At 39.5% G+C, this 21,073-nt stretch overlaps 1 protein-coding gene across 1 annotated transcript in view; it reads left to right on the top strand.

Annotated features, from left to right (window-relative positions):
- Positions 1-18,387: 18,387 nt before the first annotated feature.
- The window catches only part of LRP2 (LDL receptor related protein 2), a 113,437-nt gene continuing 110,751 nt past the window's right edge, over positions 18,388-21,073 (top strand). Inside the window, exon 1 of the mRNA XM_051623712.1 lies at positions 18,388-18,481. Coding sequence (XP_051479672.1) covers positions 18,388-18,481 — 94 coding nt within the window. The remainder of the gene's footprint in view (positions 18,482-21,073) is intronic.

The raw sequence follows: 21,073 nt of genomic DNA, 5'->3' as shown, positions 1-21,073 counted from the left end.
TATTTTTCAGGAGGTGTGAGAAAACTTAAACTGAAATGAGGCATAGAAAGGATGAGGCTGTCCTCAATACTTCCCCATTTTATCTCCATACAGTACAGCTGAAGCTCACACTGAGTATTTTGGTGGTAAGTAAATTCTCATTGTCTGTGTGTAATATAAATATATTAGCTTTTGTTATGTTTTGAGGATATTTCCTTCTTTCTACTTCTAATAGTTCTGTTTTCATTTTAATTTCCCTCAGTAAGAGATATTTTCTACCTTACAGCCTAAGTACATAAAACATATCTATATGTATCAGTTATTTTCTAAAGTATTTGTAGCATTCAGCCTAACAAGGGAATGAAAACACAGAAACAAAAGAGTACAGATACTTTTTAAACATACTAAATATTTGACTGAACGTTTGATTATATTTAACATTTAAGATTTAACCAGATTAAGAACACTCTTAAAATTACAACTAAAGCAAATCTTAAAGGTTTGATTTGCTATAGTGGTACCAATGAAAAAGTGCTTAGACAATTCATTATTTTGAAATTCCTGTTACATCTCAGTTACTTCTTATTGTAAAGTATAATTTGCACAACTCTTTTCTTCCACCTGCCTTATTTTCAGCAGCATAACTGCAATTAGCAATGCAAAACTCCTTAGTGCTTTTAAAATACAGTAATTACATTTTGCAGGAATGGAAGCTGTTACATTTTGATGGAATTTCAGTAAAAATCAAATGCTTTAATCTCACCTAGCATATTTAAAGACACTGTCAGATAACTGGAAAAGAAATTACTTTGCTGGAAATGCACTTAGCAAGTTAAAGCATGTTGCTGTATGTAGTACACAGTATTATGCCAACGAAAATAATAGAGATTTGGTAGAAAAACTCAAGTTTCATACAGTTCTAAAGTTGTAATCCTTTTAATATTGGAAATAGATTTTGTCTTTGGAGAGGTGATTATTTCTAGTGTTATAAAAAGTCATACATTTGTCTTACAACCATTGTTGTCAGTATAACTCTAAACTTGCATAAATGTCAGAATTCATGTCATTAGACCTGCATATTTTTAGGAGTGTTTGTATAAGTATGCATTAGACTCTGAGTTCATAGCAGTAATTGTAAACTAGTGCTCAGAGCCCTTAGTGCACTAATAAGTCTTAATGGTCCTGACCAGCCTCACCTGTTACCTCCACCCACACCCCTGCCCATGGGTCTGGGGGCTCTAGTTCAGCTCACCTTTAGGCCATCAGCCTGGCCCTGGTGGGGTTGTGGGATGTTGGTTACTCGCTCTATCACAGCCCTGCCTGAGCATGCTGACCTGTCCCCACTGAGATGCCTGACACCCTGGGCTGGGGCAGCCCTCAGCCTAGCTCCCTTGCTGGGGGTGCTGGGATGGGTCCTGGATGAAGAGCCCTGTTCTGTTGTCCAGTTGGGAAGCTGGTGTGCCTCCTGCCCTGGGGGTGCAGCTGGCCATCGCTGCTCCTGACAGAGCTGGCACTGGTGTTCACAGCTCGGCACGGCTGCTGGTGCTAGAGGTCTCCACAAAAGCCGTGGTGAGCCCCGAGTGAAAAGTCAGCCACGTTACCAGCATTTCCTAGAGGTTTTTACAATGGTATATTTAAATACACTTTTGTAAATTCAAACTTGTAGAATGTAAACAGTACCAAGTTGCTTCTGTGAAGCGTTGTTAGGAAGAACTCTGATCTATTAATCCATTTTATATGGTGTTTCAACAGCTTTTTCCTTCAGGTGTGCCTGTAGCACACTTCATATTTTTACACGTAGGTAGACATTAGCTGCAGGAGTCTCTATAAAGGCTTGGTGAATTAAGGGTGCAGTGAAACGAAATTATTCTTGTATGGTATTGCACAGGTACAGCTGGCAGCAGTGGGCAGTGTTTAGACCTGTCCTTAAATGCTTGGAGCAGCAAGCCAGCTGCATCCTGCTGTTCAGCCTTACAACATGTCTTTAAGCTCAGGACCTAATTTTGTATCTGACTGTTACAGGACTTTCGGAAGTGGTAGAGGTATTATAGAAGGTGGGCTGAGATGCATGAGGTTAAAATGAAACTTAGTGGAAGGTAAACTGTGTTAGAGCTCGAAGGAAAAACCAGTAGACGGGACCGAATTCGGGACCTGCCCTACAATCCTTCAGGGCTCGGCAGGGGCCCAAGAGCGGGCTGCGCGGGGCGCCGCGGCGGCTGCAGCAGCGCAGGGCGGGACGGGACGGGCCGTTCCCTCAGCGGCTCCCGCAGCCTCTGCAGCCCTGCCCAAGGGCACACAGCAGAATTTAAAAACCGAAGTTATATTGTCTGTTGCCGCTAAGCTGATACGTAGAGCTGAAACTGCTGCAGCACGTCTGCAAGCACACAGCTCCTCCTGAGGGCAAGCGGCTTGGCTCGTCTCAGTAGCTCCTGTGAAGGCCTCTTGAGATTGGGAGGCAGAAGTCCATTTAAGTAGAGAGGAACCTTTTCCCAGGTCTGGAGACAATAGATAGTGTGAGAAACGAAATGGCTAGTGGCTTTCTGTAGTAGAGACTTGGTTCCTGCTCCAGAGTTGAGTTAATAAATTGCTTAAGTATCTGATCAAGCCATAAAATCCTCTGCAGGAGTGAAGGAATTCAGTCTGCAGTGTGAAGCTGAGGGAAGAAGGCTGTGTTTTTAAATGCTTAAATATGAACAAAAGTGGTGTAACACTTTGGTGTTACTACAGCAAGGATTTTTGTAGTGAAGAAAAGTTCTGTTCCTTTAGGTAAGAATAGGCTTGTTGAAGGACGTGATTCAATTCTGTATAAACACAGATTGAAATATATTATGCTGTAATCCTTTGTATTTAGCCTAGTAAAAATCCAAGTAGATATTTTTTCTGGCTCTGAGAATTGCTGTAGAAACTAAGTTATTAATGAGTATGGGGTTTGTTTCAACAATTTATTTTTTTTTTTTTGTAAGAATTTTTAAAATTTATATAGGTAGCTATCCATGCTATCCATCATGAAGCTCTTCTGGATTCTGCACTGCGAAACATATATCCTAATCCTGTAGTTTTAGAATACTATGATGGGGCTTGTGCGATAAAGAAAATTCTGGTAGCCTCTTTGTGCCCTTGCTGCTTTCTCCTATAACTATTCAAATGGGAAGCTCAAATACTTGCAAGTCAAGCAGCATTGGCATAATGCTTTTAAATAAATGAAGCAAGAGATAGAAAAAACAAACTTGTTTTTTCTATGTGTGATGGTCATCTTACATGTGTTCTTTGTTCTGCAGAAAATTACTTCCCTTGGTGTTAGGTAGAAGCTCAGTGGCTAGAACTGTTTATTAATACTGCATCAAGTGAAATCAGTCACTAATTAATCACTAATACTTGAATCTAATACCATGCTTCAGTTTGTAATCCTTGTAAAAAGGATTATGTGGAAATACAGAAAACAGATGTCAATTTCTGAAGTAGTTAACCTACCACAGTGCTGTAATATCAAAACATCTTTCTCCTCTCCTGATATTATCATATATTAACCATACGATTAGAGAGGTGGAGCTAAATTATCTGTATTTTTAAAAGCCTGTTATAATCTATAATTGCTAAATGCGTGTGCACGGTGTGACAAAATATCTGACTTGTTAGAGGCTCTTAGGGAAACAAATAAGTTTATAGTGTGAGTTTTCAGCTTATTTGTTTTTATATTATGTATGCTGTAGAACCACTGAAGCTTTTCGAGTGGTTTTGGTAAGAGAAGGCTGAAACTGGAGTAGAGATTCACTGTGGAATCTCCATTCTTAGAAATAAAGTTGGCACACACACAAGATTTGTTTAACAGATAAGGCCACTGGGTGTCAGTCTTGACTCGAATGTGAACGTCATGTGGGCATTGCTGACAGTAGAGATTTGCTTTGATATGAGTGGTAAGAGCAAGGGTATTAATGTCAGTGCTAGACTAACATTTTTTAGCAACTTCATGAAATTGATCTGCCATTTAAGAGTAACAGTGCTATGACTATAGCCACTTAAGAAAGAAATAAAAAAAAAATCAAAACTTGTAATGTGGTTGTTCTATAGTTTTGTTTTCCTGGTGAATGGCCTGTTTGGGCATTGCACTTTACCTATGGATCAGAAATATGTAGATACTTGTGTATCTATATGTAGATAGCTGATCCTTGCTCCTTCCTGACCTGTGGAATGTTACTACAAATAACTGCTGAGCACTCACTGGCATGTAATGAACTGTGGGTTACCAGAGATTACCTTGAAGTAGAAAAAAAAGTGTGTGTGTAGGGTTGGGTAAGATGTTTTTTATTAATAATACTGTCTGCTGCAATGACTTAGGTACAGGCTTTGTTAGTTAACCTTAGTATATTGCTGCCCTTGGCATGCACTTTTCCTTTTATATAAGAAGTTAGTCCTTTTTAATCTCATGTGACAGACCTTCAGCCTTCTCTTCTGAAAACCACTTGAAAAGCTTCAGTTGTTCTGCAATGCAGAAAATAGTAGTTTTTTCAAGATAACATTTCTATACTCTCTTCCCAAAGGTATTATTAATTAAGCTTTGGATATTGCAAATAGAATAAATGTCTAAGCCTGTATTACATATCCTTATGTTGTCCATATCTCCACCTGACAGACAGCGAGGTAAAAAAAACAACTTAGGGAACATAAAATAAGCCTGTTTGTGGATGGGACTCAGACTATCAGCAATTCAGTTGAAATGAAAATGCTCATTCAAAATGCTCTCATGCTTTCATAGTTAAAATTAGTTCTATTTTGAATTTTCTCAGAGTATGAGACTTTCAGAAAAGTATAATCAAATTCAAGGGAATGTGTCAAGATATAATACTAGTTAAGCAAAATTAATTTCAGAAGCTTTCAAAAATGAGCAAATGACAAGCTCATCTTACCTGTGTTTTTTGAGATCTGAAGGTAGCCTTACAGTCTGCTCCTTCCCCCACTTATTTCAATTACCTGCATTTATTGCTCATGTTTTCAGGAAGTTTTCTCATGTGATAAAACTGCTTTTCAAGATTGAGGTGGTAATACTGACAAAGCTGGCATAACTAGGAAGGAATGTTCCTCACAGTTCAAGTTGAGAAACTTTTTAGTGCTGTATTTCTTATACTCTTGAAGCTATATGTAGAACTGAAATAACTTCAAATACATGCTAGCTGAACATTAGAATATCAAAATAACTTCTGTTGAGCAGGATCCTGAAGCATCCTCATTTTGTCTTTTAATGTTCTAACTATGTACTTTTTTATGTGGACATGTCAGGTGCAGATACACGTCTTACAGATGAGTGGCTTTTTTGTGGGATATCTTTAATCCTTTCACATTGGTTTGTAGGCATTAGAGATGCTGGAAGCACTGTGGGACAGAACTGTCCAAAATATGGTTCAGAACTCACTTCCATGAATTATGTAATGACAACAACTGCTTTTAGAAATTGCTGAGTTCTGGGATGATGCTTCTAAGCTGTAACTGGGAACTGGGAGAAGATGGATGATGCAGGAATGTAAGGTTGAATTAAATAGTGGGGTTTTTTTTCTGCATGCTCACAAAGCCTGACCTAGACAAAGTGGAAACTACCTATACTTGCAGTGCCTGTTGCTTGTAGTGTGGTGTAAAGCAATGGATCTTAGGCCTTCTTGCCTGCTTGGCCTGAGAACCTCTTGAGAACTCTGGTCTGGAATAGAACTTCTTAACCCACTCTAGATAAAGGTCTAGTGGAAGGACTTGAAAATAATTGTTAAAAATTGAAGTTACTATCAAGAGGATGATAAAGTCAAGAAGGAAGAATTTTTTTCTCAAAGAATGAGATGTTAAGTGTACAGAATGCATAACTATTTTCTTTGCTTTTAGAAGTCATTCATGCCATAGGCCTTTCTGAGTAGACTCTTGCAGTCCATGTCTGTTTCCCAGGTCTGTTAAATGTCAACTTAGAGATCAGGAAAAATTTCTCCTCCTCCCCTTAAACCATTTTAGCCAGGGGCAGCTGAAGTAAAGATCCCTTCAAAGGCCTAGCACAGCTTGGTTTTTGTTTGTTGTTTGTTTGTGGGTTTTTTTTGGTTTTTTTTGGTATTTTTTAACTTGGCATTGCAGTGACAGTAGATGGTGGCCTTTACTGTCACAGTTAAATGTTATGGCTATGCCCCTTTCTCTTCATATTTTTGCATATCAGGAACAGCTCTTGTAAATATACTGGAATTGCACTAGCTTAAAATTGGCATTGTAGAAATGGGATCATTCCCCACACATGAGAATTCTAAGGCAGAAAAGGCATGTGACTCAACATCTCTTATCTTCAGCTGTAACTCCTTTCAGGAGTGCTTAGATAAGATTAAAAGAACCAGGATTCCTTCCAACCAGCTCCCACTTTTTCACCTGAAGAAATTTGCTGAGAAAAGAAGCAGCAGGCTCTAGCTGCAGAATTTGAGTTAGCTTCTAGCATGTCACAATGCACATTCAAATTCAAGCAAGATATGGCTCTTTTCTGCAAATGTGTATGTGAAACTGAGCTCTTTTTTGATGTTGCAACTGAGTTGATATAAAAGATTCTGCTACTTTTTGTCATTTGTTCTCTGTAGAAAATTGTGTAAAACAAATACTAAGAGAGCTGCGAGCCAAAATCTGAGAGGATTCTGTCAGATAGTTTAAATAAACCAAAACTAAATTAAACAAACGATTACAGCTGCAAATTTAAGTATGTCTGAAATTGTAAATGCTACTGTTGCACACAAAACTTCTGATCCTCCTCACTGTGTATTTTTTTTTTTTAATCTTAAGGAAACAAGTGACTTTAGCAAAGGCATCTGCTTTGCTTGACAGATAGGGGAACGCAGACCTAAAGATCAAAATGTCATTAAAACTGAAAGGGAATATTATATTACCTTCTAGGGTAAACCCACCAAACCAGTATTTTGTGTATGGGAATTGTTTATAGTGATTTGCATTTGTTTTTGTCTTGTCCCTTCTGTGACAGGATTCTAAACTGAGCAACGAGTTACAAGACACTGTAAGAGCAATAGTGAGTGATAAAGTCCCTAAAAATATTTAACTGTTCTTTATAGAAGTATTAATACAGTCTCCTATCAACTGATCTTGTGATGCAGCAAATGTGCCATCAATGTATCCAAAATGTAACAATGCAGTGTTTCTGTGGTGTTTAAATCAAGGGCAAAGATTTTTTTTGAGAGTCTGACATAGAGACTTTGTGCTATATAGGGTGGTCAGACTGAGCTCATCTGGGAGAGTGGGCTGTGGTGGAGATGCTGGAAGATGCATCCACCTTTTTTACTTCTTCCTTTATTCTTTTCCCAAATCAAATAACACTGGGTTAGTTCTATACATTTCTGTAAAGTTTGATGGTACGATTGAACTTGTACACTGAATCAAGAACACATTTGTCTACTCTTGTTATTCCCAAATAGGAAATGGATCAAATCCAATAAAGATATTTTTCAATTAAACTGTATGAAATATAGTTGGGTTCCTGGATTGTCTTTAGCCTCCATGCACATATTAAGGGCTGCTTAGGATTATGCCCTGCCCAATAGCTGGGTGGGGGAATGCTATGGAAGAGATGTAGCAAAAGAAGTTGAAAAAGGGTCACTGACTCCCATAGCCTCTGTAAATCCTCCCAGTATCATGTATCTGCAAGGCTAGTTTTCTAGGAGTGATTTGAGACCAGAACTAAATATTAATGTGTGGACTGGATTTTTCTGTCCTGGAATGGCTTATCTGGTTTTTAGACACTGCTAATAATTCTTTAAAATGTAGTACTGGCTTTTGAAATTTTTGAACGCAATAGATGGAACTTAGCTAGCTAGCAATTGCTATGATAGCAGAATTGTTTGGTTGTAAATCTGTGTAAGTAGGTCACAAGCATCAGTTTGTATATAACTGTTTTCCAGAGCCGTCTATGAGACTAATTTTACATGCTTATTTGATAGTGGCACCTAAGGATGAAGAGTTAATTGGATGGAACAGTGTAAAAATATGATTAGGCTCTTAGATGCTAAGCATTAGTTAGGAAAAGCATTACTCAGAATATCCTAATGTCCTCTATATTTAGAAACAGTGAAATGTGAGCAGGGATGATAGATTCTTTAGCCTGATTTTGGGAATTCAAGCTGTGGAAAACTACCTTTTGCTATGGGGTGAAAAAGGCATCTCTTGCAACATATATTTGAGGGCATGTCCCTGTGGAAATTGGTCAGTTGTGACAGTTTTTTTTACTCTCCAAAATAATAATCGTTCTCTTTGGTATTCTAGAATAGAGGAAACACCTTATTCTAATATTTTAACCCTTAACTGAATCCCAGAGAGAATGGTATTTTGCATAGTTTTCTTGTGATTCTTTAGCCTGATTCTTATACCATTAAAACCTAAAGGTCAAACTAAAATGGAAAACTGCCCACAAATCCCTAGTCTTTCACTGTGTTCAACTCCTGAGTGTGAGATGACAGGTGGCTTTAAAGTACCTTTTGTCCTTTCCTAATCCTGGTTTATGGGGATTTAAACATCACGGACATAGTAAGTAGTCAACAAACTGCTCTATCTCATACATAGTTTTCCAGGAATCACTGGGAACTAGAAAAATATAGAAGCTGTAGGGTTGCACTTGATCTCTTCCTGGTATGCACACTAGTTGTGGTCTGGAGCCGGATCTGCTCTGGTGACCCTAAACCATATTCAATTTGTATGGGATTTTAGACTGGTAAGTTAGCTCAAATCAGCAACTTCATAGTGGTGAATCTGACTTTATATCATGTACTGCAACATGATCTATGTTTCAGTTTACATAAGTAATTGTGTTGTGCTATAGGAGGAGGGGCAACGAATGCAAACTAGAGCACAGGAAGTTCTGCCTCAACTGCTGCTGTTTTTGTTTGCAGTCCTGTTTGCTGTCTCTTGTAACTTAAATTAATGCCTGCAAAATTGTATTAAGCAGACAAGAATATATTGGAAAGAAATGAAAAAGAAATTGCAATTTAGAAGAATATGTGATCTGCACTTGGGTGAGGGTATAGCAACAGAAATAAAGGGAAGAGCATGATGTCTGTCCATTAAAAGAACACTAAATGCTTCTTTGCACTGTAGCTCTAAGAGCAAGATTTGGCTTTAATGTTCTGTTTGATCAAAAAGACCTTGGTGCAGAAGTGGAAAAATGCTGGTGATGACATTATACGTAATTTGAATCTCTGCTGATTGTAGTAAGTGCTTCGGTATTTGAAACAGTTGTAGTCTGATGATATTTGGAAAATTTGGATGATAGTAAGACACGAGAAGAGTTTTATGTATTTTGAATGTGTTCTGTAAGTTTTATTAAAGCTCACTTATTGATTTTAAAATATGAAAAAGCTCACCTAAAGCTAATGTATTACTATGTTCCTGACATATGTCAAAGCCCAAGCAAGAATCAGCAGTGGTTATTGGCAATGAGGTGCAGAAAGGAATAGGTACAATTAAATCATATTAGAAGGATGGTGTGGGGTGCTGGGTGCCTGTGTTTACTACTGAGGATGTAAATGTTTGTCTTGAATTTTCATTGGGTTTCTTCGAATGCCAGATATAGAGAGGTATCTACATCTGCTGGAAAAGATAAACATGGATTAGGAGAGTTTCTATTAGTCTTTACTTCAGCATTTCTTAGTATCCTTATCTGCCTGTTGGATGATGACAGCTTTTTAAATGAGGAATTCACCATTCTTATATATATGCCTTTGCTCTTCAAGTTGAATCACTTAATTATTATGCTAGAAAGGTAACAAACCTTTAAGACCACTCAGAAACAGCAGCTAATAAAAATCCAGGGGACTGATTGTCTACAAGATTGCCTGGAAAAACTTACTGTTGACTACAATGAGTTTCTGCTTGTGTCTAGGACAACTAGATACCTAGTTTCTAAACTCAGGCACGTTTCTGTCATGTTTTCATGAAAAATACCTTCTATTCTTCCTACGGTAGGTCAGAGCATCTTGTGATTTATTTGATAATGTCTGTGGGGAGCTGGTCACTGACTGCTGATGAATCTTAGCTGAAAACTACTGAACTTCGGAGTTTTCCCTTGTTAGTCTAATGAAGCCAGAATTCAACCTAATGCCTACATTTTTTTTAAATCCAGAAGAAAGCTTTTTGACCTGTGGAAATCATCTGAACGTGTTGGGAATTGAAGACTTACTTCTTGGTATGTACTTGATCAACCATCAGCTTTTCACAGGTAGATGTCAATAGTAGTATATTAGGACTGCTGATTCCCCACTCCCCTTTTTTCCATTCTGCAATAATTAACAGAGTAGCCAGTTTTATAATTCAAAGGTCTAAGGTTTGAGGCTTGTGCTTTTAATTATTTCTGAAGCTTTGACTGTGACACCGCAATATGAATGAAACACTACTTTCAGGTCCAATATGAGGGTTCAAGCTCATGGCCTTCAAATTAATGAAACAACTTCTACTGTTCATAATCAGATACACAGGATTATGGGGACCTAGGGTATTTTCACTAGTATCTCTTGAAGTGCCTGACATAAAGACAAAGCTGTAGTTTTTCTAGAAAGGCTAAACATCAGTCATTCTTAAGGAACAAAAGGAGTTTTAATATCTAGGGGAATGTGGTATGTAACCTCCTATTTACTTTCAGCAGCTTGTGGCTCTGATTTACAATGACACTTAAGCACGATTGTTTATCTTAAAGAGGAAAAAAGCAGTCAACAATCCCCAAAAGCCTTCTAGAACATCAGTAATTACACTGGCTATGTCATATAGCTCTGTTCTCAAACATTATTTTCGAGCTCATAAACTACCGTTCCTGTGGAAATTAAGGCAAAATGAGTAAAGAATCTGTTCTAGTTTCTTGAATATGCCCTTCAGTTTATGGTGCAATGCATCTGCACTAGAAACTCAAGTGTTATGTATCTGAGCCAGATAAAGTAACCAGAAAAAGCACCAGATAAGTAACTTCCCTGTTAGTCTTAATTTAAGAGCTTATCCTAAATAACGTTGATCACGCTGTATTCAAAGAAGTAAACCAGCAGTAGGTATGCTTTACTGTGCTGAGATCTCCAGAAGTATCCTAATCAGGAGAAATATTAAATTTTGGAACTGGATTTTACAATAATTCCTCGATGCAAGAATGAGTACTGAGAGGGAGGAGGAATTCAGTTAGATACCTTGCAAAATACAAAACATGCCATTAAGTTGTTTTTTGATGGCAAACTTCCACCTCACAATTCTGTTCTGTGAAGTGGCTATAAAAATAGCATTGCATGCTTTTCTGACTCAGGTGGATCTAGCCTCTCCAGGCAGCTCTATCCTGTTCCTCCTGGCTGTAGAGTGCAACCTGATTGAGATGCTGGCATGAGCAATGAAGCTGGTTAAAGGGTACTGCCATTTGCAGCTGTATCCCATGTTTGTGGGACTGTGCTGTGAAGCAGGCTCAGCAATCAGTGCTCTCTTGAGGGGACAAAAGGGAGTGTGAATTGCAATGTTGCAACTCCCACAGAAGGGGATAGAGGGGGAAGGGTGGACTTCTCAAGCCAGTTACCCTGCCTACCAAAGTCTGTGCTCACTGAACTGTCCTATATCTCATTCCTGTGAACAAGTCCCCCAGAGAGGAGAGAGGCTGGTTGTTGGGGATTTTTTTGGTGGGTTTTTTTTTAATTGTTGTAATCCTTTTGACCTCATGCATTCATGAGTTTGGTCTCTTCTTGTCAAAGTAGTTTTGCAGGTTGGCTGAATCGGGTACTATTTTCAAAGCAAATATTTTGGGTATTGTTCCTTAGCAATCAGTTAAGAATTGCCAAAATGTGGCTTATCTTAAGCTATCGTTTTCTTCTTATTTTTTTCAATTTAATTTGGTATAACAAAATATATTTATACTATAACAATCTCTGTGTACAAATGAATTTTTGCCATGCACGTGGTGTTACAGGGTACCTATATTTTAGTCATATATTCAGTAACTGTGTTCTCAGAAAGACTGTGTTTCATTGGCCTATTTCTATCTAGTCCTCTTTTTCAATAAGCACGAAGACTTGTTCACAAAATTAATGGAGTAAGATCATATTTTCAGCTTCTCTATTAAGTGGGCAGTGATTAATCTCTGAAGCTCTGAAATACATACCAAAACTGTGAGAATCTGTGACTTGCAACCCTTACACTGCTAAACCATGTTCTCATTTGCTTACTGTTGTTACCCTGGGTTTGGCCTTGAAATTCTGATAAATACTACTGATCTGAAGGCTTATTATTTATCTTTTTTTTTTCAGGTGCTTTTGATGGACTGCTTCTGTGATCTCTCAAGCATTTCATCCTGGCTGTTGAAAGAACAAGACATACCAGCTCTTAGTATGCGAGTGTCCCACTTACCTCAAATCTGTTATTAATAGGCATGTATACCAATGAAAATAGCTAATTTTACATATGACACATGGTAGATACTGTTGCCTATTTGGTAATTAAGTTTTTAAACTAACTCTGTGGGAAGTGTGAGGAAAATAAATTTGTAGGATGTTCTAGCTTTAATTATTTATAAAAGAATATTAAGCTTGCCTTGTACTCTCTTATCACATCTGTATTTACTTGTAAGAATAGCTGAGATAGATGGTGTACTGCTTTCTCCAACTGTCTTTCATACTATGTATTTTCACTGAGAAGCTGCTTATTAATTTCCTCTCTGATTTTTTTCTGCTTCTCACCTGTAAAATGCCTGGGAGATACATCTAGTTTTGTTCTTAACATATTGATGCTTAGAATCAATTGTTAAAATATGCTTTAGTTTGGGTGTTTTGGGGTTTTTTCAGTACCTCAGTTATCAATGATACCTCAGATACCATACAAAAAAAGGCTGTGGCCTAGGCAGAGCTAGAGTATTGTTCCCTTATGGTAAATTTTATCTCCTTCCTTCTTCTTTCATTTTCTCTTGGATTTCTGCAATACCTGAGGCAAGGGCTTTCCTTCACAAATTTTCCTTATTACCCAAGAGCAGTCTGCTAGTATATGGAATGAGTTAGCATTCTATGAAAAACAGCAGGTCCTTGTGTAATTAAACTGTTCCTGAGTTAGTGGCTTCAGAAGTGAAGATACATTGGTTCTTATTTTGAAAGACAGGTTATGTGTTTCTCTCCTTTATGGAACACTGTGGTGAGGTGCATAACCTTGAAAGTGAATGTTTTCATACAGAACACCTAAATAAACCTGAGAAAAGCTAATTTTCTGTTGTTTTTTTTTTTTTATACGTGGCTGCAGTGAAACCCAGGATAGACAGTAATAGACTAATTATTTTCTACCCTGTGAGCACTCTCAGGATGTGGTCTTACGGTTTCACAAGGCTGCCCAGGCTTGCTTGGTAGAGTGAAGTGTGGTTGGAAAAACATCAAGACAAGGACCCCAGTCTTCTTTTTTTCTCAGCATTGCTCAATCTGCTGTAAAGGATGTTCAGAGTTATTCCAGCCTGTTCTATTCTGCTTGTTAGTACCCTAAAAAGTTTGTAGAACATAAGTGATTTGGAAATGCCTCTTTACCTCCCATTCCTTTTTAAGTACAAATTCTATCTGTTGCTTCCTTGCAGGGCATAGCAGGTGCTGAAGGGCCAGTGCACAGGAGCAAAAATAAGGATGTCTGTCTCTCAGAGACAGAGAAAATGCCAAAGAAGTCTGCTTGCAGTAAGGCAAGTATCAAGAACTTTGGTAATTTAGAGGTATAGCTGGGGTAAAGCATACTTGCCCTTACTTTGTGTCTGTGTCTCCAGGATAGGGCATAGGGACTTGCAGGCTGAACTAGACAGTGCTGACCAAAGGGTTGAGGGGACAACTGGAAGCTGTTTCTCCACTTCATTCTGCCTTCCAGGTAAATAAACTCTCTCATCTTTATACTGTTATTGTTAAACTCCATCACAGGCCCAGTTCTGCAGCTGAAATACACAGGAGGTGTTTGGAAGCTCATTTAGTTACTGTCTTTCTGCTAGTCTCCCTTGTTCAGTGGTAGTTACCAAAAAAGGTCACAGTTCCCATTCAGTGCTGCTTGTTCCAGGGCACAGTGATATAATTCCAGGTTGAAAGAGAGGTGTATTACTAACCTTGAAGAAACTTCTTGCCACAGTACTAGCTGCGTTGTGCAATCCTGACTCTGTGATTTCTGTTCTGGCCTGATTCACATCTTGGTTTAATGTTTCTCAATTTTATGTGGGATGAGGATCCACCTTTGATCCAGTCTTCTGGAAATCTGTGTTCTAGTTATGAATATGCATTAGCTTTTTGAGAACTATTATCAACTCAAGCCCTCTTTTTCTTAGTTTGTGATTAGGTGTTTTTTGCTTGTTCTTTAAATCCTTGGAGAAAATACTTCCCTGGCAAATAACTGCTGTTGTTTTAGACACAGTGAAATGTGATGTGGCTTATATCAGATACCAAGTGAACTCAGGACTGTTCTGCTTTTCTGTGCCATATGTTATGGAGTTTAAATCGGTACTGTTTCTCTGCACAAGATGCAGCTCAATGCCCTAAAATGTGACCTTCCTATTTATGGAAACTTCTGCTCACCCTGCATGTAGTTGAAAAGATTAAGTGCTCAAGTCCAAATACACTTGCATATGAAAACAACTAATTCTGCCTCAAGTCTGATGGCTTTGATGCAAACTGAATTGGGCCTTAGGTGAAGGAAATGACTCAGAGATTAGTACCTCTAAAAAGACCCTCCTGCCATTAGTAGCCTGTTAAGAAAGGAAGCCTCTAACACAGACAAATATTATTGCTTGCTGTAAAACTGAGATTCAGTTAAAGGAATGGAACACTTTAAATTGTAGAACAAAAATAGATTAAATCTGAAGAATTAACTGCTGTGGTTGGGTTATTATTACCCAGAGAGAGAGTCAGAGCCTTTAGTTTAGATTTGTAAGGCTTGTCATTACCAGCATTCTGTCGAAAAATGAGCATGGCTACAGGTAGCCTTGCTTTAGTATGATTAAACAAAAATAGCAACAAAGACTGTAATAATAAAGGCATAGGATTTAATGGTGAAACTTAAATGTGAAATTGGAAACATAGCTTGTAACATAAAATATTTTCAATGTATAAAACCCTGGGTTTATCCAAGGACAGATTGACCACAAGATTACTGAATGCCAGTGACAATTACAGGTTTATTGGATAATGCACTGGGCAGATCCTCAGCCTCTATAAACTGTCCTAGCCCTGAGACATTCAGAAGACAGATTTACAGGTGCAGATCTGGCCCGCTGTTTCTTTTAGTGAATGTATACATATTATTTAAATATATATTATTTATATATGTATTATATATATTATTTAAATTATCCATCAGCTTTGTGTCTTTATCTAGTCATACATCAACCCTGGTGTTTCTATCTATTAAGAATTGCATGAGTTTGGACACTGAATTAGAACTGAACCCTGGTCAAAAATCAAGCCTTTTAATTTTTAACTTCTGTGCTTAGCCTGCATCTTTAATGTGTAAGCAACATGGCTGGTTGTTTTAAATTACACCTTTAGCAGCTTTTCTGATTGCTTGCTTGCAGCAAAAACCAGGCAAGCAAACTCATCCCAAATGGTATTTTGACTTAAAACCAGAGTTCAGTGAACAACTGCATTGCCTAGGTTTTCTCCCCCTAACTTTCTAACAGATGTAGTCTGCATCATCTTAAACCTGAAACAATCAACTAAAAATCCTACATCTAGTTCAGTTAGGAAACAATTAGCTCATGTTTTAGTCAACAGGAAGCTGAAAGGGAGAGAGAGGTGTGTTATACAGACACAGGAAATTTTCTATGTAGTCATGTCCTGAGGTGTTTTCAATCTGATCTTGCAGCTCTAGCCTTGCTGAAGTCCTATTTGATGGTATTCAGCAGGACACAGTCCCTTTGGTTGGATGGTGATGTAAAGTGAGAGGAGAAAGTTTTAGATTAAGTAAAATGAAAACAACATTCATAGAATCATGTAACGGTTTAGGTTGGAAGGGACGTAAGAGATCATCTAGTTCCAGCTCCCCTTGCCATGGACAGGGACACTTTAAACTAGACCAGATTGCTCAAATCGTTGTCCAACACTGGCTCCTTAGTGACTATTATTCTTCAGCAGTGAAGCATATAGACTGATCAGTTATTTGTCTGTGAATGCAATTTTGTCTTTTTAGTGAAAAGAATAATGTGTGGCAAGGGCTTGACTCACTGTCTCAGCACAGGGCTTCCCATGACTACCAACAGTGTCTGCACCATTCCTGTTTGAGTATCCCTCTTGCCCACCACCCTGTGGGAAGTAGAGATCTGTAAAAATGGTAGCCGTGAATGGGTCAGGAGCACTTGTTTTGGCTGCCAGCTGTGTGGGAATGAAACATAGGTAGATGTCTCCCAAAGCTTGTATCCAGGTCACCTCAAAGATACAGTGACAGAAGAGTGCACATAGCTCCCAATCTGGGGTTGCAGCTCCTAATGCTGTTTGCCTTGTTTGACTTTTGCTGGGATGTGAATGGCTTTAAACAATTCCCCTTCTAATTAAGTACGGTCAGTCTGTGTGTTGGCTTTTAAGGCACCCATCTGTACAGAGCAGATCTGCTTGCTCCCCTCTGAGGATCCCTTCCCTCCCCATCGGCGTTGTTGGGGGATTAAAGCAGAGGCGGCCCCATACACAAACGCAGCTGGTTCCGTTTGGTCAGCCTGAGCCTTGCTGTGAAACCACGACAAGAATTCCAGTAAGTTGGCAACACTGAAACACAAAGAAAACAACAATAGGAAAAGTCCTTCCGTGCAGAAAGGAATGTTTCAAGCACTGTTCCCCTACAGTGAAAGGAGAGAGGGTGGGAGGAGAGAGATGGAAGAGGGCAGGTTCCCCCCTCCCCCGGCAGCTCTGGATCTTGTGATGGAGAGATCTTATCCTCTCTTTGTGATTCAGAGGTGCCAGGAAGCTAATTGAATATTCTGATCTGCCCCCAGTGTTTCTTGTGGCTTGACCCCGGTGCTGTGTCGTACCACTACACCAAACAGCCCTGAACCTGCATAAATCACAACCTTGCAAAAGCCTACGCTCCACATCTTTTCCCCCTTCTCCCTACCCACCCCGCCCCCCCTTTTCTATCTTGATAGATAGAAAACCTTTACGGAAATGTTTAGGGGGATTAGCGTCCTACAGGACGTGGAGAAAAATCACAATCTGCTAATAAGCAACAATATCTTCCTCTGCAACTTTTCAAGCATAACACGGGCACGACTACCCCTTGATAGAAATTGCAGTCCATGGCAAAGAGTTAATGCTCTGAAATATCACTTAAGTTGTGTTGCAGCATCAGCAAACACCCGTCGCAGTATAATCAACATGGTACGAAGCTAATGTAAACAATATATGGAATTTATAAAAGTAATGTCATTAAAATTAATTCAACAAAGCCTCTTGCAAGACAAATAGACCTATCTCTCTCCCATGGTATGTATTGTTCAGTAGTCATTGTTCACATATGTATGTATGTGTGCACACATATGGGGAAAGTAACAGCTTTCTACACAGAAGACTATTTTTTATTAATGTAAAACAAAATAATGATTCAACTTTGCATAGTTTATGTATGATGCTTTTGATCCTGCAAGCAAAGCCTCCAAAATGTTTGCCCTTTTCCCAAAACTACATTTCATCTTTCCCTGATGGTACTATGCACTGTTCTACCCTTGTTAGTAGGTATATGGCTCCTGAAATGGCAGCAGTAAAACACAGGCAGACATTTCACGTGTGCTGCATATACTGTTGGTGAGTTGGAACCAGCGTGTCCAGCTTATATCTTAAGCATTCACAGCCAGAGCACTTAATCAAAGTTATTTTATCTGCTAAGAAAGTGCAGAAGTAAGTTTTGCCCCTACAGTTTTCCTTTCACAATAATTATGTGAGAAGTAATAATAGTAAATTCTAATCTTCATCCCCTGCACTGGTAAGTAGGTATTGTGATATTTTTCAAAGTCGCCAAAAATACTTTTCTTGTTTGGAGCATGCCTTTGGGACACTAAAACCTAGGACATATTTCACTTGCCGTCTGAAATCCCCCGTATCTACTCTAAATACGCATTGGAGCTCCAGTGGACTCTGATACAAAGTCTGCAAAGTGCGGGGACTTGGAAGCGTCTTGCCTACCCTGCAAAGTGTGGAAGGAGGGGCAGCGGCAGCCTGTGGCCTGGAGCAGTGCCTGATTCCCTCATGCTAGTTCCGGGGCTGCCGGGTATAAAGAGCTTTATGCAATGTCTGGAGGGTGGGAGTTTATAGAAAACGCGATGTCTCAACAGGCGAACGCGCCTTTCTTCTGCAACTAGCGGGATAAGAAAAAGACATCAGGCTCCTTGTGCTGCTGCTGTGCAGATCAGCACCCCGGAGTCGAGGAGCCAGCTTCTGAGGAAGCTGGAGCATCCCAGCCCCGATGGGACCTCACCATCGGACGGATGGAAGGGCAGCAACTGCTTGCAAACTGCTCATATTGTTCACTGCATGCATAATGCAGGGCAGTTGCCAAGGTAAGCGCTATGCTTCAGCTTTTCCGAAGTGGGACTTGCACCTTAAGGAGCACATCCCAGTCCTGGGGACTTCTTTGAGAAAAAGACCACAGTGTCTGCAAGTAGAGGGTTAATGGGAGCCGATTCAAGGAGTTCTTTCTAATAGCTAGGGGATACAGTTAGCTCCTTTCAGGAGTCATTTGAGGGAGTCGATTTCTGTTGTGGAAAAGGAAGTAGCGTCTTAAAAACACTACAAACATCCATTGGTTCTTTAGCTTCACTTCTTCTTGGTTGTAAGTTATCATGGGATTTTTTTTTTCTTTCTTTCTGATTGTTTTTCTGCTTTGTACAAGCTTTTTTTGTTGTACAAGACAGCAACACGCAAATGGTGCTAAATTTGGAGGAACTGCTCAGGCTTGGCAACTCCACGGTATAAACTCAAGAGTTTTAGAGGTACAAGTGGGCAGCTCTTGCGGTGGCGAGCTCGGCTTGCGCGCTGTGGTTAAGGTTAAACAAACAGTCACCCCAGAGCTCTTGCATTTTTTCCTTTCGATCTTTATGCTCTTCTTTCTACTGAAGTGTGGGTGGTTTTGCAGAGCAGAGTTCACCTGCATTCCACGAGCAGGTTTGGTGACCACTAAAATTGTACCTGGAGTTGTTTGTGCGGAGCCGCGCACTGGCCGCGGCAGTTGCGCCCAAGACAGGTCGTGCCGGGCGGGGGGGTGTGTTGTGTGTGTGTGTTATCAGGCTTACCTACGTGTGGCATATACAGTCATTTACAGAAGGCTGTAAGAAAGAAACAGATGCTTAGTCTGGAGCACAATAAGCCCCCCTCAGTCGGTCTCAGACGCAGATTTGAAGTTGAGCGAGGCAGAACTTTTTCCCTGGGCTTTGCTGTTGCCAGGCGACAAGCGCCGGGCATGTGACGGCCGAGCGGGCCGGGCGCCGCCTCTGGCGCTAATCGGGCTGCCGGGGATGGAGGAGCCGTGTCCCCATCCCTCTCCCCAGCCTGTGGCTGCAGCCGCTCTCCTCCTGGCCCCCCTTCTTCCCGCAGTTTAGTTGTCCTGCAGTGAAAATGAAGCCTGGGTTACTGGAGCAAGAGTGGCTAAAGTGTATTTTCTCAGCCCCATGTATTGACGCGGCAGTCCTGCTGGTCGTGTGTCTGTGTTACGTGTGTGTTCAAATTGTTAATCTGCTTTCTTTGCTCAACTCTTAGTTTAAGCTTCTTAGACAGAATCAAGTAAGTAATTATACAGCAACTGCTGCTAGCAGCTCCCACTTAAGAGCAGGGAAATAGGAGATAGCTAATGTGCAGCAGGAGACCTGCAAAAGCTCTAGCCAAGGAGGTCACACTGGGCAGAGTTAATCCTATGCGCTGTTATTTTACATTGGATAGAATGGAAGCTGCGTTGGTGATCTAAAAGTTTATTTAATTGCTCTACAGCCACTTTTTACTGTTTAGAACATGCTTGGTAAATGACATGACAGAAGAAGCAGAGAGAAGTTTTGAGCTATCATCCATAGGCTGTGGAAGTACAGATTTTTACTTTGATGGTGTCCCACTTGTCCCTCCCCCCTCCACTCTTCAGAGTGGAATAACTGCAGATGAAACAGACTAGTTTTAATAAGGAGTAAAATCTCTGGATAGCAATTTTGGCCACACTGTGATTATTAGTGTGAAATATTTGGTGTCCTTAAGTTCCAGATCCTTGAACTTTGAGATCATGTCAGACTCATTAAAAAAAAACACATTGAGAATCATGAAAGCAATTCTAATGCTCAGAAAGAAAATGGTGAATATCTTATTATCTTGCCTACTCCTTAGTATTTTCAATGGTGTTTCTATGATGTTTTTGGTGGGTTTTTTGGAAATACCTGAGTATTCCCAGTATAAGCTGGATTTTTCTAGAAGTAGCTTCACATGAGCATGTGCTCAAATAATAGTATCAAGGTTCTTCCTCGATGTATCTAATTCTGGATTTACAGGTCTTAAACATACCACTGGATTAAAATACTGCCTCTTGTAATTGCCAGTAGTACAGAGTCTGGTTCTGCAACCTTTACTCTATAAGCCTTGTCGCCTGTGGGGTAACTGTTATCAGAAGAAATTGCATCTGGAATCTAAAAAACGACCTAAGTGAAGGTAGTGTCAAGAAAGAGCGTCATGGGACTAAAGTTAATGTTTTGAGGAATCTCAAAGTGCTTCACGCTGGTAGTCATAAACTAGAGACCCTGGATGGATGTTGTATGCTCAGCAGTTTTGCCGAGACGAAGGAGATCACTTAGGGCAACTTCCCATTTGAGCAATGAGTCCTTTAATGTTACTGCAGAGCATATAAGATCTACATACTCGTGTAATATTCCATGTAGTATCTGTTATCAGGCTCACCTTACCTGACATGAAAGGTCTGTGCTTTTTTTGTTGAGGATTTAGTATGTGTTTGAATTTTTTTCCTGTTCTTAATGGTTCTGAACCAGAGGAACTCTTTTGGGTTTTTTTAAATAAAAGTATTTGTGTGTGTGTATATATATCTATATATGTGTGTATATATATATATAAAAGAAATAATCATAGAAAGCTGATTTTCTTTTAATAAAGGAACCCTTCTTCCT

Source organism: Apus apus, chromosome 6 (assembly GCF_020740795.1).
Source record: "Apus apus isolate bApuApu2 chromosome 6, bApuApu2.pri.cur, whole genome shotgun sequence".
NCBI classification, from domain to species: domain Eukaryota; kingdom Metazoa; phylum Chordata; class Aves; order Apodiformes; family Apodidae; genus Apus; species Apus apus.
The sequence above is the reverse complement of the archived record's forward strand: the minus strand, read 5'-3'. Positions and strand labels throughout refer to the sequence as shown.